This window comes from Ostrinia nubilalis, chromosome 5 (genome assembly GCF_963855985.1).
Source record: "Ostrinia nubilalis chromosome 5, ilOstNubi1.1, whole genome shotgun sequence".
NCBI lineage: Eukaryota > Metazoa > Arthropoda > Insecta > Lepidoptera > Crambidae > Ostrinia > Ostrinia nubilalis.
Genome location: NC_087092.1, coordinates 10,435,362 through 10,451,843, shown reverse-complemented (window position 1 = coordinate 10,451,843; position 16,482 = coordinate 10,435,362). Strand labels below are relative to the sequence as shown.

At 34.6% G+C, this 16,482-nt stretch overlaps 1 protein-coding gene across 2 annotated transcripts in view; it reads right to left on the bottom strand.

Moving 5' to 3' along the window:
* The window catches only part of LOC135071909 (G-protein coupled receptor dmsr-1-like), an 82,924-nt gene that overhangs the window by 25,500 nt on the left and 40,942 nt on the right, over window positions 1–16,482 (bottom strand). For both annotated transcript variants that reach the window (XM_063965775.1, XM_063965776.1), the window contains exon 3: window positions 7,478–7,658. In XM_063965775.1, the coding sequence (XP_063821845.1) occupies window positions 7,478–7,658 (181 nt within the window). The remainder of the gene's footprint in view (window positions 1–7,477; window positions 7,659–16,482) is intronic.

The window sequence follows — 16,482 nt, the reverse complement described above, 5'->3', positions numbered from 1 at the left end:
AATTTTTGAGATTTTTTTTTAATTTTTTATAGAATTTTTTTTCTTCCAATTACTTATTGTAAAGAAAACGTAATAACTTTTAAACTAAGAGGTATATCCTGATAAAATAAAAACAGTAATATTGCTTAATAACAGGCAATACTAAAAAAAATACATAAAATACACAAAAAAGGCCAACAAATAATAAAAAATGATACTTTTTGAAAAAAATATGCTTTTAAATTCGTGTTTTTTTGGTTATTTGATAAATTTCTCCAAAAAATGCCCCTATAACAGGTGGTTTTTATTACTTTGTATTATTCTCTATCGTATTATCTTTGTAAAACCAAAAATCGCATGTCTCTATCCCTATCACAACATTTGCTATGATCGTTTGAACAAAGGCCTGACACAACATTATTCTCCGCTACAGGTAGAGACAATTTTAATTTTAACTAAAATGCTTATTTTACTTCGAAATCTTTTGTTTTTATTTGAAATCTAACTTGTCTTTATCAAAATTACAAATCTAGAGCCATTTTCAGTTTCGTTGTTAACGAAGCGTTGAATGGCGCGCCCAGAGAGGCTTAGTTCAAACGATCATTGCAAACGTTGTGATAGGGATAGAGACATGCGATTTTTGGTTTTACGAAGGTAATACGATAGAGAATAATACAAAGTAATAAAAACCACCTGTTATAGGGGCATTTTTTGGAGAAATTGCTCAAATAACCAAAAAAACACGAATTTAAAAGCAATTTTTTTTCAAAAAGTATCATTTTTTATTATTTGTTGGCCTTTTTTGTGTATTTTATGTATTTTTTTAGTATCGCCTGTTATTTAGCATTATTACTGTTTTTATTTTATCAGGATATACCGCTTAGTTTAAAAGTTATTACGTTTTCTTTACAATAAGTAATTTGAAGAAAAAAAATTCTATAAAAAATTAAAAAAAAATCTCAAAAATTTTTTGACCTCTTTTTTGTCGATAAAAATAGGTCTAGTTTCATCTATTTTCATATGTACACTTTAACGTGACTCACACTGTATAGTTTACTTTGTTGTATAAGCATTTTTGTTTTTTAATCAACTTATTTGTTTTTTTAATATAATTACTAATTTTTACATACATACATAAATTGTTGCTTTTGGTAAATAATAAAGTATTAGAAAGTAAATGCCAAAGGATCAATTGATCAATAATTGGAGGTTAATAAAATTGTAGGTAAATATAACCTCTTACGCGGGTGACAGTATAAGGTCACACTAATAGTATTTCGCTTCTAAAATATGCACTACTGTTGTAAATATAAAACAAATAGGTACCTGTTTCCAAAGATAGAACAATGTTAACAAAATCCAACGTAATATTTTCGAAATTGCACTGTCAAATCGGTCCTAAGTATTTGCACAATTTGCACCATAAACACAATGCAATACACAGATTTAAACGATATTTCACATATAATTACATAAAACAGAAACAGTGATGAGTTTAGAGACCTTTTACAATATTAAATTTATAATAAAAATCAGTAAATAAATTGGGACAAGTTCAAAATGGGACAAGTTAAAATAATAACTAGTATAATCTGAGGTATTACTAGCAAGTTTATGAAATACCTTACCTTTTATTAGACGTTTTTTCACAAAACTAAATTACAGAATTCAAAATAATAAAAAACTAACAAAATAAAGCAAATATGCGATATCGAACATACTCAATTACAGCTTGATTCGTAATGAAGAGAAAATACAAGAAACAGTAAACAAATTCTCGATATTTTTATAATTTATCTGAGGATATTCCGAACTACATTTTAGCGGTGTTATAACGCCTGGTAGGAGTAAGTGGGTTAAAGACGCTTAGAGACAGTAAAAGGTAATTTTCACTTCGGTTTTACACATAATAGGTACCTTTAATAGGTCCCCAGACGTCGCGTCGCGCCGTGACGTTTTATGTACAACCTAAAATTACACCGAAGCGAGGTGTTACATCAAATAACTACATACACCGTAACCTGAACTAAGACGTGTTTAGGTGTTCATTTCCTAACTTGTGTGTGGGCGCACGTATTTCAGGCGTTGATTAACTCGCTGTGGAGGTAAATTAAAACACAGCTTGATAACTACATATTAATAATGGTAAAAAAATGTGTTTCACCAAACATTATTAAAATACCGCTCTTGGTAAAAACTAAGTTTTTGGGATTGATTCATTCACAAAATATGTAGGTAGTCAAGATTTTAGCATATTCAGGTTTTAAGCAATTGGATTGGATATCCAACAACACAAAGTAATCTGTATAACTTTAAGTAACAAAGAATGGTAACTAAGAAAGTAAAAATTAAGTATTTGAGAATGGGAGAACTTATAACAAGGACATGTAACAATATTGCTTAGTTTTATCAGGTCCCAATAAATTTTCAGACAGTAACTCGTATCTAACTAAATCTAAAAGTTTCTTTACTTTACCTAACCCTAATACCTATGAGACACATAACCCCAAAAGTAGTTTATCTGGCAGATAAAAGGTTCCTAAAAGGCATGATCTTTATGGGTAAAGTAGTGAAACAAGTTTTTAAACTCGTTTCATGTAGCATCCATCAAGTAGGTACTACAGTTTCCATAGATAAAGGAAGTATCGGGATCGATACCCACTAAGTTAAAACTATTTGACTATCCATTAGTCTCGGCCGCACGAACGAGTGACCACTTGATTGATTACTAACATTGAACGCATCTCCTGTAGACTTTTGGTGCGTACTTTTAGAAAAACGCTATTTTAATGGAAGTATTAATATTGTTTTTTCTGTGTTTGAAAAATATGAATACTTATATAAGGTAGGTACTTATACCTAATAGTTTTTTATTTACTCAGCTATAAAAACGTAAAGTTTAAAACTTCTGTTATTCTCTGAAATCAAGCTAAGTAAATAATTTTACATTACATTTTCAGAATAGACGAAGAATTCACGAAAATAATCTCCGTAAGATTGCTAAGAATTCGATTATCATCAAAATTGTTTTCGCAATTTGAAACTGTCCAATAAAATAAATAAAGTGTGAAGATGACAAGAGCTTTTAGACCCAAAAAAAGATCCACCGCGACGACAGTTCAACTACAAGAATGTAATATTTCTTTGATGCCCACCTGTCCTTTAATAGCAAACACCTTTTTCTCTTTTTGTTACTTACATCCTAAAAGGCCTTTTCTCGCGTGTTGTATAATAATAATAATAGACAAGCCTGCCACAGATAGAATAAAACTGTCTGAAGAAAAGTATTAAATCAATCTTTTATTATTTTTGTGACATTTTTATTACTTCCTAAGGACTTCGAATGTACCTTAAGTAATACAGTTATTTTTCACGCTAGCTTATCCCCATGTTGGGCATTTCAGTGACTGTCGCCGGCTTTGATCCCACGTAATATATGGAAATTGATATGACAGGCGGTGCATTAGAATCGCGCAGACACGTTTGACTGCTGTATACATATTAAAATCCAATTTTCGCCGCCACCCTCGTTCGCTTGGGTGCTGCTGACACTTTCCGTCCGTGATTAAGTTGTTTTAACGGTACGGTATCTAACACGATCGTCATTGATAAAATATTTATTTCGATGCTTTATTGTTTGATGACTCGCAAAATTTGTTTTGGTAAAATGATCTTCAAGATCATGAAGTCAATGTCATCTGACTCATTCACCTTAAGCGCACCTGTTTATATTTTGACAGTTGTAACATACAGTTCAAATCGCAAGAGTGACCTGAAAAACAATGGAACCAGGTTAAAAGAAGACGTCGAATCTTCGATGCAATAAAGTTGTTTGCTTTCGCGAAACGAATGTGCGCTGTAAAACTTTATAGCGAATGAAGTTTGCGTTTGTTTTTAGAACTTTTAGGTGCGCTTGAGTAATTCTGCAAAACTGACCCCAATTATCTTGAAAAAATATACATTTGGGATGTAAAGTAAAAATAACAAGTACCATTGTTTCAACCTTTTGCTAGTAATAATATTTGTCTATTTGGTTGTCCTAAATAAACAAAACTAAAATTTCATGTTTAAGCCAAAAAAATTCATGTGTATTTAGAAATTCCTTCGGCGATGAAACGATTCGGTTTTCCATTTAAACGTTACAATTCCAAACCGAATAGTTGTCTATTTTTCAGCCAACTCTAATTGGTAGAAATAATAAAATTCCATCGTGGAAATGGGACGTTAGTATTCGTTAGAAAACATTGCTTAATTGCTATCGTTACTGGTTGAATCTAAATAAACGTCGCATTTAGAGTCAAAATGCTTTATTCAAATATTCCCAGCAATAAATTCATATACGAGTACAACTGCTGCTGATGTTGTTGAAAATTGGGGCGAAAATGTTGTGAATTTAAATCATCTGAATAGGTGTTTAGGTATACGTTTAAGCTATTCCTATTGTTGTATTTCAATATTAATACGTGTAGCAAAGCTCTTGATTGCATAAACCATTTGAAAAGCTGGCAACATTTATGTAGCGCAAGTAATTAATGCAATTTGCAAGCTTAAATGCTTTAAAAGCTGTTCATTTAACTGATACGTGTTGTGGATGTGTTCAAATACCTACCTGTTTCATCGACGACACATACACAATGCCCTAATCCCTACCGTGTTTTCAATTATACTCTCCTCCGTATTCATAACGATTCGAAACTGTAATTAAAATTCAGATTGTAAGGTACTTGATACAAATAAGGCCTACGTTCTAATAAGGCCTATGCATCAGAAAACACAGATAAATAAATCCAACCGGGATAATACTTCAAGGACACGTACTCATATGCCCTACAACCCGGTAGAGTGCAAGAGCGTCCCGATCCACGATCCCAGCACCAATTGGCACGCGTTCTTCTAAGGTGGTGGGTGATTTCGTGCTCTCTTATAAAAATCTGGCGATTTCATCTTAAATTTTCGGTAAAATGACGCTGTTTTAGATTAAGTTTTTCTTAGTAATCGTTTCTAAATATTTCTTACTAGCTAATAATTACCTTAATTTGTACTACTGGCTATAGATGCATTATTTGTAAATTTTTAAAGACAACAAGAGCGAGATATCTTATAAGGCCTAGGCCTTATTTCAGCATGGTAGGCCATATTAGATATTAATGTCAACACCTGATTACGGATAAATTCATTAAACTAAATGAGTCAAAGAGTAACTAAATAAGAATGTTACTAACAGCACAGAAAAGAAAAAGAAAACAGAGTCGAAAAAAAACACAAAACCTGTAAAAAAAGATACAAAACCAATAAAAAATAAGAAAAAAAGCCGTATGTATAATTCTAAAGGAAAGGAGAATAAAAGCTGGTATTATCATGCCTGTCTCGAAGACAATGTAGCAGATATGCGACCATAAAGGACTGCTTTTGGTGGTATCACAAAGATTGTGTAGGAGTTCGTAAAGATGATTCAGAAGCCTTTTTATGCCCTGGTTCTAACAAAAATTGAGGTCTCATTTTGTTTACAAAAATTCAAGACTAAATAATGTTCCTAAACTGATTTATTTAAAAGATTTTATGTGTAGGCCTTATTCGAACACGGTGTTTTAATAAGCCCTATACAAAAAAATAATATTGTTTGTTTTTGATATTTTTTTTTGATAATTTAAGTAAGGAATCATTACTTTGTTACTATGAATATTTAATTTTATCTTTAATTTATGTATTATTCTTAATAAGTGGAATTTAAGTTTATGTAGAGATATACAGTATATTTCTGTTTACTTGGTATGTAAAATTTTGATAACGCAAACAAATCGACGTGTTTAATGATAAAAGACCGCATTTTGTTTATTACAACTTCAATTTTAAGGTCTACAGGCATTTGAATCATATAGGCCTTATTATATATATATATATATATTCCGTGTAGGTGATTTATTAAAGCCAAAATCAGTGGTTTCGTAATTTGCTTATTTTGAACAGATCCCAACTAATATTATAAATGCGAAAGTAACTCTGTCTGTCTGTCTGTCTGTTACGCTTTCCCGCTTAAACCTCGCAACCGATTTTGATGAAATTTGGCATAGAGATAGTTTGAGTCCCGGGAAAGAACATAGGATAGTTTTTATCCCGGTTTTTGAAACAGGGACGCGCGCGATAAAGTTTTTCTGTGACAGACAAAATTCCACGCGGGCGAAGCCGCGGGCGGAAAGCTAGTTTAGTTATAAATTGTGTTATTTTTTGTAATATTGCTAAAATTAAAGGATGGAACAAGTTAATTAACCTTATTTTTGTTGACTGGCGTTAATATTTATTGAAATATAAGCATTTAAAGTTAGGTAGGCCTTATTTGTATCAAGTACCTTACTTTTTACATCTGACTTTCAATAAAGGTTGGCTCTTTTCAATCTAGACGGTCATTTGGCTACAAAGTTTCTACAAAATCCAAGGAATTTAAAGGGAACTAAAATCCTGAAGCAATAGAAACTCGAATAGGAAAGACATTTTGGCAAATTGGATTGCTGTAGCGTGTAATAGGCTGGTAGCCCAGTAGTGATAGCGTACTTAGGTCTCTAAAAGCTAAGTCGAGTTTAATATTACGTTTAACAATTATACAATTCAACCGTTATCCTTGGGGTTTTCAAACATTTCAAAATCTTTGCGTAAGTATTTTTAACGACTAGAAGAATCCTCATTCGACGCTTTTTCGTAGTCATTTCAGCCCATTTGTAGTTTAATTATTTTAGAAAATGTATCTATGACTTAAGGACTTGCCACACTGGATACGTTCTGCGGTCTGCGGTCCGGTCAAAGTGAAAGCAGCCCGCATCATGTATGAACAACATTATCAGTTAGAGCAACGGTCTACGGTCCGGGCAAGACAATCTGTCAGCAATCGTGAGAGGTGCGGTTTGCGTTCTTTGCTCGTGCCCGCACAGTCAGATCGCATTTGACTTAAGAAGTGTGGTCTATGACTTACCAAACAGTTCTTGAAGAAGTTTGGTGCAAGGTATAGCAGGCCTCGAGGCATTTCTGTCAATATGAATAGCCCCAGCACAAACAGCAGCTTAATCCACTTCATCTATAGGTACAGTCTTGTCTTGATTTAGGGAGTGGGTACTTAATATTTAATGACTTACCGAACATGCTGTAGCAGTTCTTGAAGAAGTCTGGCGCTAGTGCACTGGCAAGGCCCAGCAGACCCTGAGGCACCTCCGTCGAGAGGAACAGCCTAGGCATAGCCAGCAGCCTAGTCTACTTCACTTGGCAATAATCCTCTTGGTACTTGCCTTTGACTTAGTGAGTGTGGTCTATGACTTACCAAACATGCTATAGCAGTTCTTGAAGTAGTCTGGAGTTTGTGCACTAGCGAGGCCCAGCAGGCCCAGCACAGCCAGTATCAATCTAGTTTACCCACGAATCATCCTTTTGTGGTACCAGTCTTGCCTTGTGTCTTACATCTATCTTATACATATTATCTTGATTTAGTAAGGGAGTATATGCAATGACTTACCGAACATGCTATAGCAGTTCTTGAAGAAGTCTGGAGCTAGTGCACTGGCGAGGCCCAACAGGCCTTGAGGCACCTCAGTCGAGAGGAACAGCCCCAGCACAGCCAGCAGCATCCGAGTCGTGCGGTCGGTGCGACTGGAGCGCCGCACGCACGACTCCTCGGCGAGACACTGCTTTTCGGTCTGAGAAAAGAAAATCATCATTATCATCAGGTCAATTACTCTCCAGTAACTCTCCACAGGGAGATCCTTTCTAATTTACTAAAAGTAATTAGAACGCTAGCCTAAATTAGGTAATTCAAAGCTTTTAGGATAAGCACCATTTATTTCGGCGACTAATCCGTGACCTATTTTTCAAATCATGTTATACTTTATTTTGAGTTAACCTTTAGCTACTGAGGTGGATTTAATTTCACGTAAACACTGACGTGGGGGCCTGAGAGGCCCGTACATATGTGTGCTTATATTTAAAAATATTTAATCTTTTTAGGGTTTTATGTTTCATAATTATTAATAGTGGTTATATTTAAATACAATAAAACGATTTTTATGTAAATTATTTGTTAATAAGTACGTGTTATTTCAATATTTAGAAAACATGTAGCATTTTTGGCAAAAATCTCGTGAAATCATGATTCACAAAGTTATCATGAAAAATATTCAAAAATTCAACAAATCAACTTAGAATCTTAATTTTCAATAGTCTTTTTAGCTAACGATAAATCAGTAATCCTAATATGAAATAGGGGGAAAAAAATTACACACATCAAATAGTGCGAATTAAACACAGTCTGGATAAACTTGCTTTGCTCAGTGAAGGAAGCCATACATGTTTTTAAAATGTAGATTTCATTTGAATCTTCAAAATACATGTATGGCACTTGGTTTCATCTTTTAAATCTTGATAAACAGGTACAGGCTTATCATTTCCTAGCATACATGCCAAAAACTACTGTTCTTCTATTTTTCGTTAAATTCTGGTTATTTTTACTTCCGAGATACCGCTTTCTGTCGGACGACGTACTGTGGGCTCCATATTATAGATTTTTTCAAATTATTTCAAGAAAAGACGATAACTAAATGAAAACTATAGATAAAAAAAGTTACGCCAATACTGAGGTGGGGGCCTGAGAGGCCCACAAGAAACTTTAAAATTAATTTACCTACTGAAATTGCGCGTGCAATCACGTGCACCGTTGTTGACAGGCTTGGCGCAATGAAACTCGAAGGTACTAAAAGATTCGAGTGTGTCGTGCACGTGGGAGAGAAGAAATTCAACAATTTTACTTTTGCAAGGCCTGAGAGGCCCCCACGTCAGTAGTTAAAGGTTAAACAGCACACGTTCGCTAGATTTTGAGCCTTAATTGTAACGTGTGTGTTGAGGTTAATTTCGAACGGCTTAATTAATCGGGCAATGTTGACGTTGCAGAAAAACTTTCCATGTTCCGCTAAAAATAGCTCTCAACTCAATCTCATGATGTATACATATTTTGCAGCTGTGAGTGTTACTTTTATTAAGGGTCGATATCCCCTATACGTGTAGGCATTCTCTGATACAGTCCTGATTTATTTATTGTTGTATCAACTTTCACAATACTCAATCGCATCGGCTATTTGAGCGTCGGTCCGCCAAGCATAATAATAGCTATCTTTCCGACCCCTAACATCTTATTCACACATATCAACCCCTATATTCGGCAAAAATGTTTCCTCCATTTTCAATTCAATAGTATTTCTTTTATTGCTTTATTTGATAAAACTGTAGCGATACGAATGTTTCTGATATTGTTTCGGGAAGGAATTCACGCAGTGAGTTGAGTGAGAACACAAAACGTTATTTCGTTTGAAGAATGTATGATGAAGCTCGAATATCATTATGGTGAATAAATAAAGCTCAGATGTTATTAATTTAGTCTTTCTTTTGTTTTTCATAATGTCTTGATTTTTTATTAAATTGTTTTTTTTTCATCAACCTTATTGTAAAAATACAAGAATGTGTACCTGTGCCACAGAACAGAACACGAATAATGTGCTACAATATTACGAGTACAAAAGTAGGTACTTAGAGGTGTTTCGACGGACGATTATCTATAGTACGAAATTTATATTAGACGTTTTGAATGAATGAAGAGCCTCTATGTTTTTGTTTGCAGACCACTAAAATAGGCCAGTCATAAATAGTGTTCCCGAGGCCTATAGGCTTTTAGGCTTTTTTTTAAGGCTAGCCTATGAATTAGGGGCTACAGCGGGAAAAAAGCCTAAAAAGTCTTTTAGGCCTTTAGGCTAGGCCTTTTTCATAGCCTTTTTTTTTGTCCACCCGATTACTATAGGCTTTTAGCCTTTTTGTAGGCTAGGCGCATATTTAAAAGGCTTGAAAGGCTAAAAAGCCTATAAAGGTTTTTAGTCCTTTAGGCTAGGTCTATTTTATTTATTTTTAACCGACTTCAAAAAAGGAAGAGGTTATATTCGACTGTATGTATTTTTTTTCTATGTATGTTCACCGATTACTCCGTCAATTTTGTGGACCAATTTTCAAAATTATTTTTTTGTTCGATAGGGTACACTTCTGAGGTGGTCCCATTGTTACCAAGTCAGGATCTGATGATGGGATCCTAGGGAAATCGAGGGCAACCCTCAAATTTTATAGGCACGTATATCGTTTTTTCAAACTTTTTAAGTTATTCAAGTATTCGCTCCTGGAATTAATCATGATCTCATAATTATTGATGAGCTGATGATAGAAGGTAAAACTACTTAATGCTTAGGAGTTGGAGGATAATTATTTAAATATTATAGGTACAAATAGACCAATAGTTGTATTCTTTCATGTTTTTAACCTTTAACCAGTGACATGACTATTTTATAACACTATAAGGGACATGACGTCTCACAGGCTACTACTTCGAAATCAAAAAATTGACAAAATTACATGTGGATTACTTTAAAATTGTATTTGTATTTAACAATTGGTATGTCAATAAAACAAATGTAAATGAATTCAATCATTTTTTTTATAATTACATAGAAAAAAACTATAATTACCAATTAGTGGTAATTTTCAGCCTCAATTGATATGAGGTCCTTTTTTAGCATTTTAATAGACTTTATATAAATCTATGTCAAATTTAATACTTTTTACTAAAAATCTAATAATACAGAAACCAAAAAAACATAAAAGCCACTTCTGAAAACTAAAAATAAAAATTCTGACACCCGCTACATTTGGCATAAAATCAATGGCAATTTTTGCAGAAAAGGCGAGAACATTGCAAACATAAGGGATTGTAACACCCCAACACAAGTGTACTGTGGCGGCGTAGCATGGCTTGGCACCCGGGGCGACCCCTTCCCCCCCTTCTCACCCCTCATAAGACCATAAGTTGGATGTTCATATTGCGGGGGGCTAAGGCACCCCAGAATGGTCTGGTGTCCCCCAGAATTTTCGGGTTACCGATTTGAAGCCGAAAGATTTTAGTACTAAGTCATGAGCTATATTATTATGATGAGATGATACCAATCGCATGCACCCTCTTATCATGACATAACAGATGCGCGACGTCCTTGTCATGCAGATGCACCTGTGGGCACTAATCTTCGCGACTGAGTTGTCACTCCGTTGTCACCCCCTGATGCTTGGCACCCTGGGCGGACCCCCCCCCCCCTCTTACGCCGCCACTGTCCGCTGTGTACACTGTCATTTTGTGTAGTTTAGGCAGACAAATACTGCATGCCCTTTGCTTGGCTTGACTTGTTTCAGGATGGAACAGACGGTCCATCGTTTGAACCTTGACGAGGTTCAAAAGGTTCAAACGATTGACTGACCGTTCGTAATATTTTATTCTTTGATGAATTCGTGGGCTGGAGTTATCATTTCCTAGTCTTTTCTGCCCTTTTGCACTTAAAATAAAAAGTAGAGTGTAAAAGTTTTTGTATGACAACTAGGGACATGTAGCCTCACAGGCTACGATCGATTTTCTAATTCGTATAACTTACGTGCAAAACAACCGATAACACGTCTGCCTTCTTCTGTGGTCGTTTTAGCACTAAAACAAAAGCTACTAAGACGCTGGGTCGCTGCAAGCGAGGGGAAGTGGTCAATTCTAAGAATTTGAAAAACATGAGACGTCTGTCAGACTACGTGTCACTGGTTAAAGGTTAAGTTGGGCTGACGGTTTAAGGTCTTTTTAGGTTGCCGATATGGTAACCTGTATTTTGTAGGGAATATTATTTTACACTAGACATGAAGAATATGGTCTCAATGTACTGCCTACCTTCGGTGGTAACATCAAGGTAATAATTAGTTTACTAAAAAGCAAGAAATAAGTTAAATTTTATTAAAAAAAATATATCAAAAAAGAAATTATACAGGGTGTTAGGTAAATGGGTATATGAGCCGACACTAGCCCATGTTAACATGGTCATATAAATGGTATGGTGAAGTCAGATATTTGATATCATCATTTTAATTTTTTTAATTTTCATACAAAATAAATTTTATAAAATCCGATTTGTATGAAAATTAAAATAATTAAAATGAAGATATCGATTTTCTGACTTCACCATACCATTTATATGACCATGTTTACATGGGCTAGTGTCGGCTCATATACCCATTTACCTAACACCCTGTATATTTTGCATAACGTTTTTATTTAATTAGAAAATAAATGCAATACAAAAATACTTTGTTTCATTCATACGAAGCCATAGCCTGAATAATGGCTATAGCCTTATAATAAGCCTACTACTCGAAAAAGACTTTAGTCGGAAATAAAGCCTAAAATGCTATTTTAGGCCTACGGGTTTTTTTAAAACCTATAGGCTTTTTATAATGAGTATCCTTTTAAAAGCCTAGTAGTCTATCATGGCCAAAAAAAGAACTAAATAAGCTTAATTTTAGGCCTAAAAGCCTATAGGCCCCGGGAACACTAGTCATAAATACTGATGTTATTGGCATACTATTCTGGACAATAGAAAATCAGTTGGCGACTGGCGTTGGCTAGTCGCCATGGTAGCAACTACCTACTTCCTATTCACTAAAAGATATTGAAGGAATAATCACATCGCACGTAAAAGTTTCTGAAACTGGCCATTTGTAATTATTTAAAAAAAAACAATAAATGTTTTCGAAAATGGAACTCTCCGCGAGTCTAGTCTTCATTTTTGTTTTTATAAATTGGCATTTGTTTTTATATAGCGGCATTTGATTTGGCATTGAGACGGTTTATTCACACACAGTCACATGCGATGGTGTCACGTGGCCAGTTTGCTTTGCATTTTTTATAGACTATCCCGCTGAAGTGCGATAGTGCCACGGAGTCAATCGTAATTTGTCTTTTCTGAAATTCCTTTCGTGTTATATCGCACGTTTACGTGTAAATTAAAAACGTTTTGGGTATCCTGTATGGCGATAATAACTCTTGTCAGATATCAAGTCATCAACCCTGGAAAAAAGTTCTCGTTTTCACAAAATACCTCCGCTACAGCTTCCCTTTGTCAAATCAGAACAGTTAAGTGGCAACAATTTTGTCGTGATATGGAATATTGTTAGGTAGCTACTATGATACTTATTTGATTTCAATAAACTGCAAAGAGAAAAGTAATATCAAAGCTACTTAACTCTAGAGAATGTGTTAAGTATTCCCTTTGTGTTCTTTGAAATATTTATTAAAGACCTAGGTAGGTACTAAAAGTTTAACGTCCTAAGTTATGCCTCTGCCTCTTCCGAAGGCAACAAGATGAATGGAAACTGTAAATATATAAATTGAGGTCGCAGTGATAAAAAAATATAAGTAATTTCAAATATGTATAAACTTGAGATACTCGTACTTAACACTCAGTCGGGACTCGCCAGACAGTTACAAATGTTTGGTACTAAAGAATTTAACTTTAGACAAGAACTTCTTAAATTTGATGGTATTGATTAAAAAAGACTTAAAAACATTGCTGTAGATACGTTTACGGATGGATATTAGGTATATTGGCTTCAAATGTTTTGGTCCAACTCTTTGATGTAGGTAACATGTTGGCTTACACAACAGCACGTAGGAACGTAAATGAGCGTGTAACTTTGAATATGTACGAAATTTTCCGGGAAAATTCTCCTGAACGTGATCGAGGGTTTAATTTAAACGGAATTTATCACTAGATGCTCACTGATTGGCCACGCATGAATGAAAAAATTTGCCACTTTTGCCTTACTGGGTTACTTCAAAATTTTCCAATATTACACTTAATTTGTTTGCTATTAGTGTTTGGGGACAATGTTCTTCAATATTAAAGCCAACCTCTTCGGATTTATAAATCGGAACGAGGTTGACTTTAGGACGTCAGGAGTATAATATTGGGTAGGTACCTTTAATTAATAAAAGTAAAAGAGTTTAATGTAAGGGTCTTGTTCCCAAGTTAAAACTTACCTCCATAGGAATCGAATACCATCTTTTTAACATGATACCTAAGTTAGTCAAGAAAATTTAACCTTTTTCCTAAGTTTATAACTTTGATGAAGCAACTTTAAAATTGTAATGAAAAATTAAAGCCTTTAACTTGGGTCGAGTTTTTTCGAAAGTTATCGTTAACGAAGTTCATTATTTTAAGTCAAATTAGACATTAACTACCTAAAGTAATAAACTCCTTCAACAGATACTGTATACTTGTAATAGTAACAACAATAGGTACGTGAAAACTTAATTAATCTGCCAGAGACAAAATTTGATCTCTGTATTCACCATTCCACATTCACAAACAAATCCTATAGGTACCTATGTCTCTAAATCGAGATACACGGTTACAAACCATTTTAATTATAACTCAAGTAACAGCCAGTTACTGTGCGACAATAGGCTCGGATTGTAGCGACATCAACATGACTGACTGACATTGAAAACCACAGCAACTAGGTAGAATTGACGCTCGTTTGCAATCAACGAACATAATCAACCACTAGCTGTGCCCGCGACTTTGTACGCGTGAAAATAGTTTGAATAATATAAATGCCCCTATTGGCATGAGGATGATGCTAAATAGACAAAAAGCTAAAATAAATGGGCTATCCAACACAATTTTTTTTTTTCAAATCGGACCAATGTAGTTCATGAAATTTTCGTTCAAGCAAACAAAAAACAAACTCTTCAGCTTTATATTATTAACTAGCTTTCCGCCCGCGGCCTCGCCCGCGTGGAATTTGTCGGTTTTTTATATAACCTATGACACTCAGCAAAAATGTGGCTTTCTATTGGTGAAAGAGTTTTTAAAATCGGTTCAGTAGATCCCGAGATTACCCCTTACAATTTAACAAATATACAAACACACAAACTTTACCTCTTTATAATATTAGTATAGATAAAGAAGTGTATAGATAAATGTCTATTGTCTATGATGAATATGACATTTAAACGGTCCAAGTGCTCATATTGAAGTGACTATCGTCTACACATTATCAAAAAATTGCAGTAGCTCTACCTATGAACGAAATTAATAAAAGCCTTACTACATTTTTTACGTTACGAAAGTTGAGTATTACTAGTGACTATGAAAGTTGGAATATAACTTGTAATAAGTAGGCCGCATACTTAGTCAGCTAAAGTCAGTTAAAGCTGTACTAAGCGGAAACTAGATGATAACTTCTAAATTAGCGCGAAGTTTCTTCCCACTGACTGATGGGATAATCTGCGGCTCGTTCTACTTACTAATGATTATGACAGGCGCCTATTTATTAATAATATCTTAATGTACTTATTAAATGTCAGGAATAGATAAAAAGATACTTGTAATAATTAATTAAATAGCTATAAACGTAATATTCTAGATTAAGCATTCGAGCTCATTGCAATATTTTGCTCCCAGTGGAAATTGGGATTTAGCCGCGGCTACGTTTTGACTAATATAACCTAGTAATTTATTAAAATTACCATAAAACTTCTGATTACACGCAAAGGTAAAATGTAATTGAACAATTAGTTCTAACTTACTGTGTGCTTACCACGACTTTACGTTAAGTGTGCTCGCTAGCGAGTGCGTCAAAAAAATCTATGAAGAGTTTAGTTCTCGAAAGTTGCCGCTAGGGGCGCTGTACGATTTGTCATACATTTATTGTCATTTTTTACGCAGTCACTAGCGAGCACACCTAACGTAAACTCATGGTAAGCACACTATTTTGTAAAAAAAAATCCGTCTGGATATCCAGCCGGTACAAGCCATTTATCTTACTCGAGTAAGCACAACGGAAAATCTACAGAAACGACAATCGAACAATCGTATTTACAAAATAAATCTATGTACATATCGGTAACAAAGCCATGAATAATAAATAAGCATTTTGCCATTCTTATGCTAAAACGTTTTTTTGTACCTATGTAGCTACTGCTGAGGTACGCAGCTAGCTTAAATATGGAACAAAATAAGCTAGATTTTCTTGCCATTTAATTCTACTTTTTTCCTTCTTCTATATGTGTAGTCTATAAAAACTGAAGTCACAACTCCACAACAACTCAAACTAAATGAGGACAAATCAATCAATCGGACGAAGCACAGACCCAGATCCAGAGAAGTCTTATGACATATAGGGATTTTATCACCCAGTGGCGAAACAGGCCTTAAGCATTTTAACTTTATACCTACTTTGAATAATATTCCCCCGGTTTTAACTTCATCCTACTGCCTAACTTAGGCAGACAGCCAGCAATAACTAGCTCGATTCAATACAAAGAACCACAAAGCAAAACCTCTAATGCGGGTAGTTGTGGTTTTCACTCTGCGGTGATGAAACCGTAATTTAATCATACTAGTCCAGTAGAATTAGCTTTTAAATCGGAAATAATTCCTACAAAAGATTTTATTGTTTTAATGGCTTCATTGGTTGCCCATTAAGAATCTCCTAAGTTTTCGACTTCGACGGAGTTGTGCTTAAGTGGTGGGGGCCCCCGAAAGGGGCATTTTTTCGGTTTTCCGGTTATACCGCGTAAAGGACTTACCCTATCGAAAAGTGGTCTTCATGACGGTTGAAGGG